At 36.4% G+C, this 19,222-nt stretch overlaps 1 protein-coding gene across 1 annotated transcript in view; it reads left to right on the top strand.

Annotated features, from left to right (window-relative positions):
* Window positions 1-6,971: 6,971 nt before the first annotated feature.
* The window catches only part of LOC116490639 (collagen alpha-1(XXVIII) chain-like), a 29,900-nt gene continuing 17,649 nt past the window's right edge, over window positions 6,972-19,222 (top strand). Inside the window, exons 1-12 of the mRNA XM_032190021.1 lie at window positions 6,972-7,580; window positions 9,194-9,214; window positions 10,698-10,757; window positions 11,056-11,109; window positions 11,245-11,289; window positions 12,095-12,121; window positions 12,416-12,460; window positions 13,102-13,146; window positions 13,752-13,805; window positions 15,212-15,280; window positions 15,977-16,045; window positions 18,040-18,108. Coding sequence (XP_032045912.1) covers window positions 6,972-7,580; window positions 9,194-9,214; window positions 10,698-10,757; window positions 11,056-11,109; window positions 11,245-11,289; window positions 12,095-12,121; window positions 12,416-12,460; window positions 13,102-13,146; window positions 13,752-13,805; window positions 15,212-15,280; window positions 15,977-16,045; window positions 18,040-18,108 — 1,167 coding nt within the window. The remainder of the gene's footprint in view (window positions 7,581-9,193; window positions 9,215-10,697; window positions 10,758-11,055; window positions 11,110-11,244; window positions 11,290-12,094; window positions 12,122-12,415; window positions 12,461-13,101; window positions 13,147-13,751; window positions 13,806-15,211; window positions 15,281-15,976; window positions 16,046-18,039; window positions 18,109-19,222) is intronic.

Genomic DNA, 19,222 nt, shown 5'->3' with positions numbered 1-19,222 from the left:
CCAAAGATGCAAATTCTGGCATTTATGCAAGTTTAGGGTTATATTGGCAATAAGGGCAGTAAGATAAATATTTGTCTTCTTGTAACACTATAGATAATCACCTATCTGAAAGATGAAACCTATTCCCAATGCTAAAAGGATTCCAGCTTTGGAAGTGTACAGAACTTGCCTTTTTCTGCCAACTCTTTATCACTTTCATTTGCAACATACTCTATGTACAGCAACATGCTTTAACTTGCTAAGCATTTTTCCAGTGGAGTAATTATTTTTCCAATTGCCATACTATGTGTTCTCTAAATGTGGTAAGTGTGATTAAAACAGTTGCTTTTTTACTGCAACTCTATGAAAACAGAGAGTGTTCCACACCCCCCCAAAAAATGTAATTACTGCATTAAAAAAGGAATAGTGTAAAAGACTTTATTATTGCTAGCTACAGGTATCATGCTGTTGAATATAAGGCAGGTGGAAGAAAATATTTGTGCAAAGTGTATTTTAAAAGTAACAAATGCAACAGCAAATCCAGCATAATTACTTGTTTAAGTACTTTTTCATTGGTACTGACATAGAAAATCAAATATTTTAAGATTTCATTTAGTTTCCATTTTAAGAGTATTTAATATTCAGTATGTTAAAAATCTATTGATACTGTTTTATGTATATTCTTTCATTGCTTTGTTAGGCTGAATGCCACAAATTTTGAAAATAACTTGCTTACATATATGTGTATTTACTTAGTCAGGCTGTAAGGTGGAAAATATCTCTTAGAAAATTTCAAAACAATGATAACGTTAATATTACACACAGGTTATGCTCATAGTAAGCTTTTGACAATAATATACAAAGACCAAATGGGAAAGTACTGAAGACCCTCCCTCCTTTTATGCCTCATTACAATTGTACACTTCCCGGTTGCACCTCCTGAAAAATTGCAGAACAGATATATTAAAAGAAAGAAGAAATGGGGAGAGAAATTCATACCATGTAAAAGAAAAGGCCGTGTTTACCAGACTGGTCCCAAAGAGTCGTTAGAATTTGTTGCGAGCTACACAGAGAGTAACTCCTTGACATCAAAAAACATTGCTTACAGCATTTTCTATGATGAGTTTAGATGAAAACACAATACAGCCTACTTGCTCAGCTCTTTCATGCTTGATGTTCGATATTTGTACCAAAAAGCAAAGATAAATCCTGGATTCACTGGAATCAATAGTTCTGCCACTACCTTCACATATGCCAGGATTTCATAATAGGTTTTTATACAGCTCTGCCATGAAGACATAATTTTTCATAGAGAAAAAACAGCTTTTGTCACAAATATATGTCCAAATTATTTTTCTTAAACTGCAGCCACAACAGTTGGCAACTTCAACTCAATTTGTCATGACATAATGTACTCAACCCGAATGTTGAGCTGTCAAATTCACTAAAACACATTTTGCAATTAGAAGGAAAAACAGCGGCATCCATTTTATCTTTCTTCAGATACAACCTTCAGTGAAGTTAGTTTTGATTTTTTTTTCTAATTTTCTTTTTCAATTATTCTGAATATTTGAACTTTTGAACTATTTTTCTTAAAATTCATGCTTGTGATACAACTTACAGGACTGTGAACTACATTTTTTATAACCTTGATATTTAATAACAATTCAAAATATTGTAAATATTTTTATATTTTTTACAAAAATATTCACAATAAAATGTTTTGTAAATGATATCCTTTTGTTATTTTACTAGTTCAAGTCAGGTACGTTTCTGTGGTTTTTTGTTGTGTTTTTTTTTCCTCAACACAGTGGTCATGTACTTACATGTCAAATACAATGAAATAAATACTCTTGGAATTCCACTACAGCATGATACAGAGGTTAAATGGTCAAGACTATCTTGAGGCCATGAAACACTAGAAGAAGACTGTGTGAAATGTGCATATTTTTAACAGGTCACAGCAGACAAGACGTGTATTATTCACACTGAAGTGGCAAAAAGGTGGAAATACATTTCAGAAGCATGGTGTCAAGCTCTTGACAAAAAACTACTATCAGAGCAGAGGAAAAAAGGGAACATTCTGTCTGCTTAGTGTTGCTCTCAAAAAGTAGCCTTCCTGTTGGTTGAATATTCTGTTAGTGTACGGAAATACTCAGATGGTATTTTGCTAACTATGTTGGCTCATGAGTACTTCTGTCTCCAGTGCTGTTGCAGGCCTGTTGACAGCTGAAGAAGGATGAGTCAGGGCAATGTCACAATGTCACATTTTAGTGATGTGACACCATGGTAGAAGACATTAGCTAGTCTAGCTTAACAGAAATGACACAGGCTTTCTCAAAAATGTTCTGGATTTTGCTGACCAGTGGATTAATTGGTCACAGTAGAGCTAGACAAGGCTGTAAGAGCCATACCTGCTTACAGGGAGGAGGAACAGATGGAGGAGATAGAGCCAGGTAAGAAGTCTGGAAGAGTCAAGCTTGCTGCTACTTCTGTCCATTGGAAGTGACAGTGAGGACTGTTGCTGGTGCAAGAGGCCACGCTATACACATCAACTGGCATCTCTTAGCCCCAGCTCTTCATTCAGTGTCCCTTCAAAATGACCACGCAATCTCATGGAGCCCTGAAGCTGTCACCACAATGGTAATGGCAGACAAAAGTAGGCATAATATCACTTTGGTTTCCCTTCTTGATAGTGTTTAAATATACTCACTTGCGGAAAGAGTGTATCTTTCCTCATTATGTCTTTTATCGTGGCTCTAAAATTATAAGGAATTTCTTTTGATTTAATATAGCCTATTTAGCTGTTTTTAAATAGCTCTTCTATACTTCTCTATTCTTTGAAAAAATGGTTATGCTTCATTTCCCAGATTGAAATACTAAGATCAAAGAGGTGACTAGTCTTGGATTTCAAACAGTTATGGAAAAAATCCAAAGATCTGAATATGCAGCAAAAATATATGTGAGTTCAGCTTCAGTTGATGCAACTGTAAAGTAGCCTTTATAGTCATTTATTTTGAGTCCTGAAAAGATTAACAATCCTAGTGCCAGCTACTGTCATTTTGCTGGAAGTTTTTGTGAGCTGAGGTAGCTAGGCCCAATTCAGTCAACTAAGTATGCAAACCTATAATGCCATCTCAAAAAAAAAAAAAAAAAAAAAAAAAAGAGGTCAAATCATGTTGGTGAATAGAAATATAATTAATTGCATGCTGAAGCATCTAATGTCTAAGTTCTTCAAGACAAAATATGTAACTTTCATCTTTCCAAAAATACTGAACTGTATGCTCATAAAATTCTAGCAATAAATTTATAACATCAAAATGACAGCATAAATGTTCCTAATCATAGCTTTTAAGACAATTATCTTATTTTGAAAATATTTTTGGTGTCATGCCATGAAAATGTCAAATTGGTAAATGTTAAACCTGTTAGAATTTGTAGTATATGATGCAAAAAAGCTTACTGTTCATTTTTGGTTCTAACAGTTATCTCACGTGCATCAATGCCCACATAGTTTACATTGGCATTATTTAAGTTTTGATAGAACATCACCACAAGAATAGCGCAGGTATTGAGAATATATAACTTCAAAAGACAAGTCAAGAAGTGTACTATATAGTAAATTACATACCTAGAATTCTGGACAGAATAATGCCATGTATCCTATACAACTAGTTATAAAATATGGAGGCCCCACTAAGCTTTTAAAGTTGCACCTGGCCAAAAATAAAAAGAAAAAAAGAAAAAGAAAAAATTGTCCTCAGGGTGAACATCATTCATAAATAAAAGGAAATATCCTGAAGCCAAGAACTTGCTACAAAACATACAAGCAGAATAGTTATTTAATTAAGAAGTTATTTGCCAGCTACGATTTAAGGTAGGAATTAGCAGTGAAAATGAAAGAATGACAATGTTTTGCTTGTGAGAGGCACACAATCCCAACCATAGTTAACATGCTTTTTCTTGCTAGAATTAGATTTTTTTTTTCTCAGTAAGATTTAAGGGCTATGTGACATTTATTATATCTATTTCAGTTAAACACCATATTATTTGTATTCCCTAAAGGGCATAAAATTGTTGTTTTAATTTCTTACTTAAACCAAAATCAAAATGTGTGAGTAGAAGCAAGGGAAATCCCCTTAGCCTCTGCTTGTGACTGTCAGAATGTCGGCTGAGCTGGTGAACTCTTAAAAAGGAAAGGAAGACTCTGGTTAGTGCTGGGTCCTCTTTGTGTGCATGAAGGTGGAAAATTATGCATCCACAAGACACACAAAAAAAGTATTTCTGTGGAGAAGAATTACTTGTTTAGTACACTTATTTGTAACAAAAGCTTTCTGATGATATTTGAAGAATTGGGTGACAAGCTGCAATCACTGGTAGAAGTCTTCAGGATCCACAGCCACCTAGCTTAGTTTTACAGAGGACCATACTGTGTGTCACAGTCTTTGGTCTCTATTAGACTTTTTGGAAGGACAGGTGTGGCATACAAGCCTGGAGAAACTGTACAGCTTTCTAACTGGTCTGTCTTTTTGGTTTTGTCATGCTGGGTAATCTCACTCACATTTCACTTGGCCCAGCCCATGGGACATTACAAATCTTTCTATTACAGCAGTGACAGGAATCCCTCTTTATAAGGAGATTCACATAGGTCTGAAAGTGGCATGGACCACTGTGATGATGCTGAAAACACAACACCTGGTATCAAAAGCTGCTTTGCCAAAGCATGACAGATGCACAGAAGTATGGGAGGGAAAGGTGTGCGGCGGTGGTGGGAGAAAAGAATGAATGTCAGTAGGCTAGTGGGTAGGGAAGCATGTTGGGGTGCGAACAGTCCTCGTCCATACATGTGCAGGTATGCATGAAAACCTGTATGAGGAAATGGCGGGGGGGAGGAAGAAGGAGAAGGAGGGGTGTGGGGTGTAAACCAGGGATACATATGCATAGCCTGGAGAGGTGTGGGTGGGTGCCTAGAAGGGGGAGTGAGAATTCCTGTGACTCCCCTTTCTCCTTGCCTTTACTGGCCCCTCCTTACAAATGACACCAGTTCTCACAGGAGCTTCCAACCCTACTTCTCCCTCCTTTCCTCACAGAGCACCCAGCACAGGCAGGACAGCGCTGCTGCCAGCAAGCTGAGGGCAGCATCCTGCATCTCTGCAGAGCCTCTTGGTAAGGAGCATCAAGGTAAGGACCCCTGTGTTCTCTGTGTCCATGGGCACCACAAATCCTGCCCTAACCAGAAGGAAACGAAAAGCCCTGCAGACCGAGCTGTGCTAGGGACTTTTCTTAGGTGCTCAGGTCCTGGCAGGTTTATTCTTGACACTGAGCTGCCTTTTTGCTATGTGCTGCACCGACCTGGAAGAGCTTGCAGGGAGATGTCAGTGAGGCAGCACTGACTTAGCAGCCCTGAGCAGTCTGTGAGCTCTGGGTATGCTGGTGAGCCCAGGACAAACAGCTCAGTCCCTGCAGAAGAAAGAAGTCCTGTTTATAGGTAGCTCTTAATCCTGGGCTTAGCACGCTGTGGCCCCAGGGTTGCACAGTAGTACGTTCATGTCTGGACAGCAACCTCAGACCATCACTGTTCCTCTGTAGGACAGCTGAGACCCTCAGTGGTAGAGGGTTCTTGAGTAGAGAGAATGGAAAAACTTGAGTCTGCTTCTGTTCTTCCTTCTCCTTTCTGTGCCAACCCTGGGCACAGCAAGTTCAAAAAACACCCCTGTGAAGTTCACTTGGGATTCACTCGGCATGCACAGGGGCACAGCCAAAGCTATGGTTTTTGAGAAATGCTAGTTTTATAAATGCTACTGGGCAGCACGAGAGAAAAGAACTGAAGCATGTATGTGAAATGTCTGTCTCTCAAGTGCTCTAACTATATGCACTATGCCTGAAAATCACTTCAACATGTCTCTGCTTATTATTTATGACATATTTTGGAGAAGCTCTTACCTAAAGAAAATAAAACCCAGCTCATTCTTAGGGAATATTGGAAAAAAGAGCCTATTAAGCAACTTGTCAAAGCAAAACTGAACTTTTTATTGTCTGTGTACTGCTGAACTACTACTGTATTATTATTTATGTTGTTTAGGAAACAGAAACCAAACAAATGATGTTCTTCGGACTCTGGTGGCTTTTGTGGGTACTTGAACAACATCAATTTTTAGCAGAAAATCTCAGGGAAGAAAAAAGTTATGGACTGAGAAGACCCAAACCTAAACACATTCTGTCAAATACTGTAGAAAGATATCCCAGCCCAAGTGATCAAGGTGAGTATTATCATTTTAAAATAGGTATTGTTCTTTTCCATGATTCATTTACTCAGGACTATGTGGCTAACTCGCCCTCTAGGATACTAGTTATAATCAGCCAGACTCACCTCATTGTAGGTTTTCACTTGATTTTTGCACTTCGATCTTTTTGCTCTTTTCCTCTCCCTCCCCTTTTGTGTATTTTATAAGAGGAGATTACTTGGTTTTGCTTTGTTTTGTTTTTTAATATGGCTGGTAGCATGTTATTTTAACTGTTTCTTTTGCAACTGCATTTCTATCAGAGTAATACATCAGTAGTTCAGAAAATTATTATTCTCCGACGTACACTGGTGCAGATCCTGCTCTTGGAATTTTTTATGTCACTGTATGTGAGTGTCAGGGACAGAAACCTATCTCTGTAAATCACATTCCAGTGTCTCATTCAATAAGACTTGTTTTTGTGAGTAAGATCACTCCCACCTTTCCAGTCCCAATCCTGCTACCCAGCACGAGGACAGAATGAATGCATAAACACCACTGCAACATTCCACATTCCATGACATTACCTCACCTTTAGATTCTTATTCCCTTGGGCATCTGCTCTGGAGCAAATTCCTCAGCCTCTATATGCTCTACCTTCACAAGGGTCTCACTCCTGGAATCACAGATGTTTTCTTAAATTTCCACAGCTGAACTCCTACTTTTGAAGCCTAAAATACACAGAAAGGTAAGGGTAGAAGGAGATTTAGTATGAAAACACTCCATTCACCTTCCTACCTATTTATTCTAGATGAAGACTGCATTCTGGAAATTGCTTTTTTACTGGACAGCTCCGAGAGTGCTAAGGATTATAATCACGAACAGCAGAAAAAATTTGTCCTGGAAACAGTAGACAGAATGAAAGGTCTGCAGCTTAGTTCTGGACGGACCCTTAGCTGGAGGATGGCCTTACTCCAGTACAGCAGCACTGTTCTCATAGAACAAACTTTCCGTAACTGGAAAGGTCCTGAAGCGTTCAAATCTCACATTGCTCCCATCACCTACATAGGTCATGGTACCTACACAACTTATGCTATTACTAACCTCACACAACTCTACATGACTGAAGGGACTCCAGGTAGTGTGAAACTAGCCGTGCTCTTCACCGATGGAGTCGACCATCCAAGAAACCCAGATATTTTTGCAGCTACAGCTGACGCTAAACACCAAGGAATTGTATTGTTCACAATGGGAATGACCAGAGTGGCTGAGGAGGTTAGCAACGCTGCCAAGCTCCGGCTCCTGGCCAGTATCCCAGCATCCAGGTTCGTCTTCAACCTTCAGGACAAAGGAACTGTGGAGAAAGTTCTCAAAGAAATGGTATGTACAGAGAAATATTTACAAATGGCTAGTGGAACATGTGAAAAAAACTCTTACTCCCAATATATTGAAATGCTTATGCTATTAAAGCATTATAAATTATTTTTACATACTGAAGTAGCCCACTAATAGACACTTATTAACAAAACCATTGTGTCAAAGTGTAGTTTTCCTTTCTCTCCTCTTTGTTCAGGTTGTCATCCAAAATACTGAACCTGGAACTGAATTAGACTCATGGAGACCTGTTGTGAAGTTATTTTTATCATTTTTTTCTCCTCTTAAGAAAGGTATTCTAAAGCTCCTTTCTTAAAACAATTAATTTTGACATCCTAATGCTTTCTTCTGTGACAAGCAGGAATGTGACGTTGTATCAAAAAAGATGCAGCTCTTGCAGAAGTGAAAATAAATTTGTAGACCTTATATCAATTCAGATCAAATCTGAACTTGATCACAGACATGAATTTCCATGGAAAATCTACCCCATATTCAAGAGGAAATGTGTAAATTGAGCTTTAAGTTTTGCTTGGGTGCCTCTTTTCTGTGTGTAAGCTTGATTTACAAAAACCATTCCTTGCCAAGTGTGGAGAACAGTGCCATGCTCTAGCCTAGACTACTATAAATCTGGTGACACAAGCTGGGGATAAAGTCCTGATTTGACCATACATAGAGAAAATATGAATAACAACCAGGAGACTTCAGCAGTGAACCCATGAGCTGAGGGGTCTCATACAGGCCTAGAGCTTGCATAAGATCTGGCCTTCTTGTCTGTCCTTCACTTTGATAGCCTGCCATTCTGCACTGGATTCCCTGCATATCACCTTTCCTAGCTTCTCTGCTATTACCATTGCTTTTCTGTAACACAGCAACCACCCCTCAAGTGACTAAGCACACTTTATCAAATCTGTTTTAATGACGTCTGTTTTAAATAATTGTTTTGGCATAATTGTATGTGCATAGATGTGGATTTTGGAGATTTGTATTGCATTGCCATTCCTCACCATGATTATGTCCTCTTGAGGGACTATATCTGTTGTGAAAGGCTGGAGGAACACATGACGTCTGGGTGTTTCAGCTGTACAGATTTTATAAAAAAACAACAGTTAATTGATGATGACTGTCAAAGAGAAACATGCTCTAAGTCACATCTTTTCTAAGCTACTACTGTTCACATTTTGTACACACACTGTTAGGCACAATCAGAAGAGCATCTGATGTTTTCTCAAGGGAATATGTACCATTCACTCATTCTAGGGGGCTGCTGCTATTCAGCACTTTGGAAACAGCACAGTCCCTGAGTGTGCTGTTCCCATATACCTAGCTAACCGTTGTTTCAGGTGTGTTTACCACTGTAATTGTAGCAAGCTATGGCTGGACAAGGAGTCACTGATTTGTGCAGTCAACAATCTATAATAGGAAATGAAATTATTGAAATTATTTTTTAAAATAGAGATTGTTAACATTTTTCTCATTAATTAAAACTTAATGTTATTTAATATGTTATTTGCTTAATTTAATTAACTGCTGAAAGAATTATTTTTTACATCTATCGTTCTTCCTGTAGAACTGGATTATGACATTGTTTCTAATGTTGTTTCCAATATCTGTCCTCATAGAAAGATCTGTCTGAGGAAGAGGTAAGTATTTTTTCCCATACAGCACCCCAGCTTAATATATTCCCATAGACATTTACTATTACATGGAAACATAAAATTTAAGAAAGCTGTTAGTATGGTGGGTTAGTAACATATGGACTCCAATGGAATTGTCCTCAAGTAAAACTACATGCTTTTGTATTTGCACAACAGAGCTTTAATTTGTTATCCTAAATTCATTTACTTTTTCTCTTTATTCTCAAAGCTGAGAAAGAACAACATGTGAGTATTAAGTTAACAAGAATTTGCTGATATATCTTAGAAAGTCATTCAACAGACTCCGTGGATAAGTAAACATGACATTGAGTTGAATGTGGTGCAGTTCTAGCCCTTAATGACCTTCCTATGATAAAGAGTTAAACAAAAGGAAGAAATTGGAATAAAGTTTCACACTGTACTTTTTCAGTTTTTCCACACTGTGTCACCCTGTCTGTAGGCACCAGTAGGTCTGGCTGCCACTTTGTGGTATAATAAAATTAACTTTTCTTTTAAAGATTTTAGTCCTACTTAAGTTACAGTCATATCAGGGAAAGACCATTCTGACAAGCAGCGCAAGGAAACTTTTATATATTATAAGCGTTTGCCAACTTGAAGCATTTTAATTCTCACTGTTGTGTTGATTTTTTCTCCTTCAAAATAAATCCTGAAGTAGCATGCCATTCAGTGTTACCCTTGGAAGACACATTACTAAGCACTGGGATATTCAGACAAGAATGGTGTTTAAGCCCTTCACTACCAGATGTCTCCAAACTGAGTGGATGTTTAAGAAATAATACAACCAAAAATAAAAATACCGTTCTCTATTCCTCTGCCAAAAACAACCCCAGAAGCTGTACAAATTCTGTATTATATAACAGTTCAAAAAAAAATCACAGATAAAAATCATGTAACTATGTACCGCAATGATATCTGATTGGAGCACATGACCATATAGATTAAAGAAAAAGAAAAAAATAAAACAGAACTATTACAATGAACAGCATTAACTAAAAAAAAAAAAAGTATCCATCCATTACATCTTTTGTTTATAAATCAATCTGGAGATAGACTATGATTTGTCCTACATGCAGTGGAATAAAGGTAAAAAGGGTGATAGATGTTTTCTTATTCCATTGTCTTGGCTATCTCTACACAGACTACTAATCTAAACAGATCAATAATCACAAACACTAATCATACTAATAAACTGACCTTGTGAGGAGGTTGAAGATAAAGCCATTATCAAGATGACTGAAATTTCAGGAGTAGGAATAATATGGAATTTTGGCTGGAGTACAGAGGCCACATTCTTCATGAGTGGTAAACAGAAGGCTAAAAACTTTCTGTAAAACATGTAAATATAACAGGTTTCTGATCATTTCTGGTTCATTCATAATAGTTACTCAGGAATTTATAAGTAATGTTCAAGTGCTTTCTCTCTCTTTATTAAACTGTACTGATTTGGATTTACTATTTTCATTCAAAGTGTCCACAGGTTGCCATATGTAACTGTGAAAAGGGGGAAAAAGGCCTTCCTGGCCCTGCTGTAAGTAGCTGTTATTTCTCATTTTCTTTTTGTTGAATAATTGATACACTGTACAAAACAAGATTTATTTCATTGTTGGTAGTTTTTAGGAAAGTAACTGAACCCAATTTTTGTTTTGAGAAAAACTGTTGTCCATTGAGTCAGTCATGCTGTTCCCAGAAATCTAATTTCAAGGCTATGGTAAATACAGAGATGCTTTAAAAATAAATCTATAGGAAGCAACATAAATATATAGTCTATATATTGTAAAATAAAATTATGTGACTAACATATAAGAGTTTTATTTTGTTTCTTTCAGGGTAAAAAGGGTCGCACTGGGGACGACGGAGCTCCAGGCTTGAAAGGAGCAAAGGTGATGTGAGTTTTCAGATTTGGGCAAAAGATTTGGTAACTCTGTTAATATAGAAATACTAAGACAATATTCAGCTCATCCAGAAAATATTATTTTTTCCTAATTTCACTGATCTTGATGTTGGATTACCCACAGGGAGAGCCGGGTCTTAATGGAATCCCAGGGCAAGATGGAATAGAGGTAAAAAAAATTTCTTTTCCCCTTTTTCTCCAATGAGCTGTGTTGATGTTGGTCTACTTCAAGATTAAAAAAAAAAAAAAAAAAAAAAAAAGACACGTTTAAAAAAAAAAAGCAAAAAGCAAAACATTTTTGTTTCAATTCTGGTTTACCAGCTAATAATTCATAATTCATTAACACTAAAAGAGCTGAAAACACTATGATTGCTTAACAAGAGGGAATAACTCCCACCTGTAAGAGTGATCTAGAAATACTCTCTAATAATACATAATACATCCAAAAATGAGATGAATGCTTTAATATAATAATCTAAGAACATTACAGAAATTGACACTCTGCCTGAATCTTCGTGGATCTGTATCAGTTTTGTATTTGGCAAATACAGGTTCTAAAGTGTAATAGTAATGAAAAAGTTTAAAGGAATACATATAGGAGCAAGTACAGGACCACATTCTTAGTGCCTGACTGAATTCATTCACTTACTAATCGCTCTGCTTTGTTCATATTTATTCAATACATTCTTATTATTTAGTGACTTTTTTCTTGCTTTCTTATTTTAGAATGCTTCTCACTATGATGGAAATATTAATGCTAGTTGATCTGCTATTACATAATCAAAATCCCAGACAAATGGCACTTCCTAAGATTTGTACACACATATAAAAACATCTATCATGACCAGTAGAAGTAGTATTCACACATATTGCAATGTTTATCAGAGATCCCATGACTGTTCATTAGATCCTGAAATGCTGTTCATTTGGGTTATATATCCTTACAAACTGCTTTGCTTTTTTCTTTTTCCTAGGGGAAATCTGGGTATAAAGGAGAGAAGGTACCGCTTTTAGTCAAAACTGCTTGTATCAAAATTTGATTAGTATTTATTATGTATATTGCTATATTTCTCGTGAATACTAGTGAACAATGACATCTCTTTACCAAGTGCTGCACAAGCTCTAATAGAACGTTTTCCTTCACCAATGAACTTACAGCATGATTGCTATATGTCATGAAAATAATCACATTTAGGTCATGAGTTTTAATGAAAGCACCCAATGAATAAGGACGATGTGCTCTTTATACTCTGTATTCTATAAAGGAATAAATATTTATTCGTTTTCCTTTTAAGGGTGAAAGAGGTGAATGTGGAATCCCAGGGATAAAAGGAGACAGAGTAAGTAGCCACAAAATTGTTAGGTTTTCAGGAAATACAAGTAAAATACAGAAAAAAAAATATAACTCCCTGAATAACAACTATGATGATAGATTTAAGGCAAATATCAATTTTAAAGCTGAGCGAGATAACAATGTACAGTTTGAAAAAAATTAAAGCGAGCAAGGATAGCACCTTCAGTAATTTGCTCAGCTCCATCTGTATTTTAATATGGTACTTCTTAAGGCCCAAGCCTAAACCTGCTTGTAACAATGGTAAAACTCTACTTGACTTTAACAGAGACAGAAGTCTTGAAGTAGTAGTCAGAGGGAAAAAGAGATAAAAATGAAACAAAGGCTTTTTAACTCCAACACGAACCTTTAATATTTGGTGTATAATCACTGTGAATATTTTAAATGAAACAAACAGAATTTAATCCTGGACTATGAATCCTTGATAATTAACTCTGTTCATTCTTACTCTGCATTCTGATTACCACAGTCCACTTAAAGGGAGCTGGTGGTGAGCTCTTCTTGACTTTTTTTTTTTTTTTTTAGTATTAAATTATCTAAATCAGATACCTTACTAAAAAGTTACACAAATGATTTTGACCAAATTTAAATATACAGAAAATTGTCTTTTTTTTTTTGCTTGCCTTTTAGGGTCCTGAAGGTCCAGTTGGCCCCAGAGGAACAAGAGGGCTCCAGGTAAATAAATAAATAAAGAAGAAATGATAAGAACAGAAAAAATAGTTCCTGGTATTCAAAGATCTGAAATTATACCAGGCCACAACTTAGAATTCTTGAGCCACTGAACTCAAGGCACCCAAAATCTATCTTCTTAAACAGCAACGTTAAAAATTTGGAGGAGCACTCTAGACAACTAAATCACTCTCATAATTTATTTAGTCTCAAATATCACAGCAAAAGCAGTTCCATAAAAAAATAAAATAACTTATTTCCCATTCAGTGTCTAACTATTCCATTTTCTCACAGAAGTACATGGGAATACTTTATTCTCTTTTCATCCCAATATTCTGGCTGAAAGCCAAGAAGCTTAGCCCATAATACATGCTTCAGTAAATCTTCACAGTAGATTGCCTTTTATTATATTGAAGTAGAGGTAGAGCCAAATTATCTCTCCCAAGGACCAGAGTAACTGAACCTACACGTGCACCAGAAAGCATAGCTTCAGTTCTGAAATGTTTGTAACTTGTATTTTCATATAGGCTATAGCAAAAGAGAGATTGTTTTCCAAACTGCCATTGTTCTGAAACCTTGAAAAATCTCATTAACTACACCTGTTTTAATAGGGTCCACAAGGACAAGCTGGAGATCAAGGGCCTGAAGGCCTGCAAGGATCAAAGGCAAGAATTGCATTATTTCTTCTCTTTCTTAATATTAAGAGGCATCTTAACACATCCTCACAACAATAATGCTTTTAATTTTATAGCCCATATCCTTTTTGTAGGGGATGCATCTGAATATGATATTGCTAGTAAATCATATACTCTTCGTATTCTAAGAAGTTCCTAAGAAAGGTATTAATTTGCTCTTTATGTTGGATTCAGGTCCAAATCAAACTGTTCCTCTCTCACAAACAGTTAAAATATGGCTGCATCACAGAATATTATTTAGCAGCAGTGTAGTATTACATTTGTTCAGTTTTCAGTGTAAAACTGTATTTCCGTAAGTGCCAAGCAGGAATTTTGTTAGGGATCTTAAATATAAAGCCCCCTCTTGGAACTACATTCTCAAGAATTCTATAGTTGAAAATTAGTAATCCCATTGTTTACTGATGCTAAGCAAAACATATCTGAAAGTCACCAGGATGAGTGCAACTCAGGACACAGTCTTGCAGCAGGCCCTCTGAAGGTGGGCCCCAGAAGTCACACAATGTTTCACTGCAAGATCCAGTCCCCTCTGTAAATGTGTTTTTTCGTTTTTGTTTTTTTCATTTGTTTCACAAACATAGGATTTACATCTATTAAATCATTAAGATTTGCTGGGGGTACTTCTTACTTTCCCCTTTGTAAATTCTGGGTATACCAATAGCAATGACTTCATTCTGTGGTTCTGTAATAATCTGGTATCTTTGTCTTCTGTTAAGCTAGTATGATACAAATATCCCTGAATATTACACACAATTACAGGGACTGTTTTAACTTCATTAAGAGAGGTAACAGTTACACTTTGCTTCTCAGACAAACCTTAAACTGAATACTTCAGCCAAGGCTAAGGGGTTCTCCAGCTACTAAAAAGGAGTGTTTCAGGAAAAACTCGAAAATGAATGCTATTACTTATTTTGAAATCAAATATCACATTAAGGTAATGTGATATACAAATATCACAGTAATGCAAAATATACCAGTTTTATATGCTACTTTGCTTTCTCTCTACTTTAGAAAGGACATTATCTCTTTTGATATCTCTTTTGGTATTTCCTTTTGCACCATATTTAGAGTGCCTACTGGCCAACAGTGAGTCATACAGCAGTTGGGTGGGAAAAACTCGTATCTCACATGAAGCAAATCATTCTTCCATTTTTGCCTGGTATCACTTTGTACAGGAAAATCTATGCTCTTAATAAAGGGAATTTTGAAGCACTGAAAGAGAGATGAAGTAATGTGTAAGACACTTCCAATGGTCTGAAATTCAGGATATACAAAAAATAAACTTCAAAATCTGTTCTTTTACAACAAACTGAGTTAAACTGATTTCATCAGACACCAATTTATGTGCAGAATTGTTTCTTTTTCCATTCTTTTAAAAGGGTGAAAGAGGTCTCCCGGGGCCACCAGGCTTACCTGGAGAGACTGGAATAGGACTGCCAGGCCCAAAGGTACAAGCACTTGTCATCTTCTGTATTATGCGTATTGTAGGACAAGAATAAAGACTGAGACAGCTGAGATAATACACTTCAAGGTATATGAGACTTCAAGCCCCCAGATGGTTATTTTTTTGTGGTACTGGAGATGTATTTTGTATGTTGATCAAAACTGTTTGGGAGGAAAAAAAAAAAAAGAAAAAAAAAAGAACATTTGAAGTATGTACTTTAAAGTATTTTTTTACAATAGTTTTATGGTTTATATAAGCCAAACTAAGGAGTGTATTGCTGAATAAAAATGCATATGTAGCCTTAAACAAAAATTATTCTGTGAAAAACAGGCTTCTCGGTTAGGGTGAGCATAAGGAAAAAAGAAACACTAAGATAGAAGTATGGACTTCTTGGAAAAGTACTGTAACTTACATAATGTACAACGAATATGATGAGAATAATTAATCCTTTAGATTCAACATTATTTTCTCCTAAATGCAGAAATGAGGCTGTCCCCTAATGGCTGTGAAAATGCACCAGTTCAATGTCTGTTGCTTCCTGCATGTTGCATTAGTTTGAGGTTTTGAGGTGACAGTCAGGTTTTCTCTGCCATTCCTGTATTCTCCTACATTAAATATTTCAGAGTGTCTGATGAGTTGTTATACGCTACACATATAAATATCTAAATAAAGTAATTTAAAAATACATCTTTGTTTGAAGGGTGACATTGGTTTGACAGGAAGACCAGGCCCTGTTGGCCCACCTGGAGTTGGTGAGCCAGGACTTCTGGTATGTCTGTTTTTTACTTGGTGAGGGGGAAGTGGGACTTCACCCTACTAGAAGATAGTGCTTCCCTATTAAAAGAGATATGTGTATGTTAAATGATGCTCTTTTTTTCATCCACTAGTTCTCACCATCATACATACTACATTGTCTGACTTTCAGTTCCCTTAATAAACTGAAAATGTGTCCAATTCCTTAACTTTTCTAACTATCTTAGTCTCATACTAGCTATGAAAAATTGACATCTTGTGCAAAGCCAAATATTTACATAAATCTGTTCCCAATAGATTCAAATCTAAATATGATGACTTTGAAGTTGAATGCTTTTCAATATCATTAGAACATTAGTATAAGCTTTGGGAGAGAGATTCATTTCAACCACTGACGCGTTAGAAACTGTCATGAAACAGCCTACATCAAGACATTCCTGTTGTACAAATGGTACCAGATAACATAATCTGCCCATTATTGCATTTACTAAAGATAACAGAGGAAGAAATTAAAAAAAATTTGACTTCCAGAATTTATAGCAGTTTTGGACCTGAAGGCTTTTCCCTTCCTCCTTCCGATTAAAAAAAAAAAAAAAAAAAAAAAAAGTCAATCTCTATGTGATAATTCAGAAAATCAGTATGCCAGTTTTATAGTCCCTTTTTTCAAAGTGTCAGACAGCACCTTTTGCTGAGCTACTTACAATACAGCAGACTCAATTGCTGAGGGACATGGTTTAGTGGGTGACATTGGTAGTAGGGTGATGGTTGGACCAGATATCTTGAAGTTCTTTTCCAACCTTGACTCTATGATTCTTGTCACCTGGATGAAAGAGCTCTGGTACAACCACAATGGGGAATGTTGTCCATTTTTTTTCAGAAGTAGCTTTTGCCCATTGACAAGGGAAAGATTTGTAACAATTATTTCAAAAGAGGTGCTTCCAAAACAAACAGAAAGATGGTTTCATCACTGAACTAACCGAACTCAAGCCTGCTTGAAAATACACTTAGAAGCAAGTTCTTGTTAAAGAGCTCACAACAACAGAGTAGTACTAATAAGACCAGTGGTGACAGTCAGTCAGACTTGTGCAGTGGTGCTTCCTTGGTCTTTTCAATAACAGCTTAGAGAAAGAGCTGCTTTGTGGATGAACAGGGGATGTACATCTTTGTTAGCCATGATATCTGTATTGATATGACATGAGAAATTGATTTTTTAAAAGTTTGTGTGTGTTTTGTTTTGTTTTGTTTTAAATTTATTTGCCACAAAAAAACTTTCCTAAAAAGCTGAATGCAGTGCAGTTAGCTTTACCTAGGAAATAGACTTAGTTCTAAAGCCACATACAGAACCATTTTAAATCACACTTAGATTAAGCAGAGCTTAATCCACTGCCATTCTCTGATGTATGTGCAATCTCAAAAAATAGAGGGAAAAAAAAAAGAAAAAAAAAGAGCAGATGCAGGAAAACATTGTGAAACAGGCTCAAAATGGAGAGGTTTTGGACCTGCATTTAATGAAAGTTTTTTGTTGTTTTACTTGCCCTTCATGCTCCTATCAGATCTGCTTTCAAAAAGAAGAAATGTGCTATTATTCTCTTCATCAATTGCCATCATAACTTTGTATAGCTAGATTTTCTTCAGTACCATTGTGCATGGTCTTTACTCTGGTTTTCCCTCTCTCTCATAATTACAGTGAAATATTAATAATGATTAGTAACTATCTGTGAACCAAACTGAAGTTTAGGGAGTGAAGATGTCAGAAGTGTAAGGAAAATCAATTTCAGCTACATAATCTGTGATTTGTAAGCAACCAGAAAAGTAATACTGGCTGCCTTGTTATTGCTGCAGGCCAGAATGCTTGTCACTGATTCACTGTGAATATCATATTACTGTATTATTTTTAACAGGTTATAGTTACACGTCAACATCCAAAGACATGCTTATAACCTATAATGACACTGATCATGCTGGCTTTGATTTGAATAATTCTGGACCATTTTAAACTTACATTAACAGGGGCCTCAAGGACCACAAGGTATTCAAGGAGAACGAGGTTCACCAGGAGAAGGGCTTCCAGGAGCAAAGGTACAGCAATCAAAGGGTTCTAAGAGCAGAGCAGTGCCATTGAATGAGTGCATGCCAAAACAAGTCCATATCAGACAAGGGAATCTCAGAAATTAGCTTGTAATTTAATAATAAAATTTGGTATCAATTAATCTACTATACTGTCAGAGAATTTAGTTGGTTTAAATACAACTTCTAGGCAGAGGTCGGCTTTTTGGCCTGTAAAGTTGATATTTAATTGTCCTGACACCCTGACACTTAATTTGCAGGATCTAAGCCTGGAAAGAATTCCAGCTGTAATTTTAAAACAGCCCCTAGCATCTGGCTTTACATAAACTATTACAAAAGTGATTCCTTAGACAAAAAAAAAAAAAAAAAAGTCTTTTTATTGTTGTTTATTTCTAAATCCTTATATATGCGTATCTTTTCTCTCATGAAAGACAGGTTTCTAAGGTTTATAATACCTCAGCTTACGCATTTTAGCAAAAGGCTGGATTCAGTTTGTGGGAAAAGGAAACTGCTGTTACTGTTTTGCAGATACAGTGGGAAGTAATGACAAGCAGTAGCTTTGCTTACAAGGATGGACTCACTAAACCTCTCCCAATAGCTCCTGTTGCTGTATGCTGAAAACCAACTCAGCATGGGCTGTCACTTTGACCTTTGGTTACAGCAACAAGTGGCACAGCTTGCACAGGAGCGAAATGGCTTTAGTGAAACAATACTGTAGATGCTGAGATTCCCTGAGAGTCTCCTAATTCCCAGTGTCTGTCCTGAGACAAATACTCTCTGTGGCCTTCTGTGTGACTTTTACCTGATTATTACTGTTTCAAATGGAACATAATTCTTAACTGTCTCCCTGGGAGTTGCACTGGATGAATAGTTATTATATAAAAAATGATCCTGAACTAGTAAGATTCACTAGACTGCACAAAAGCCTCCTAGAGGGCTTCTTGACACTCTAAGTATAGGTGGTGAATTCTTCCCTATTAGCATAGTTCTAGCAATGTTATCAGATACAGCCTCAAACCTGGAAACCAATGAGTTCCTCTCTCCCACACATCTGTGCAATAGGTCCACCCATTTTTATTCATCCACCAAGGCAATTTTGCTTGAGAAAACAATAACAAAAGTATTT

This window comes from Aythya fuligula, chromosome 6 (genome assembly GCF_009819795.1).
Source record: "Aythya fuligula isolate bAytFul2 chromosome 6, bAytFul2.pri, whole genome shotgun sequence".
In the NCBI taxonomy this organism is placed as follows: Eukaryota; Metazoa; Chordata; class Aves; order Anseriformes; family Anatidae; genus Aythya; species Aythya fuligula.
The sequence above is the reverse complement of the archived record's forward strand: the minus strand, read 5'-3'. Positions and strand labels throughout refer to the sequence as shown.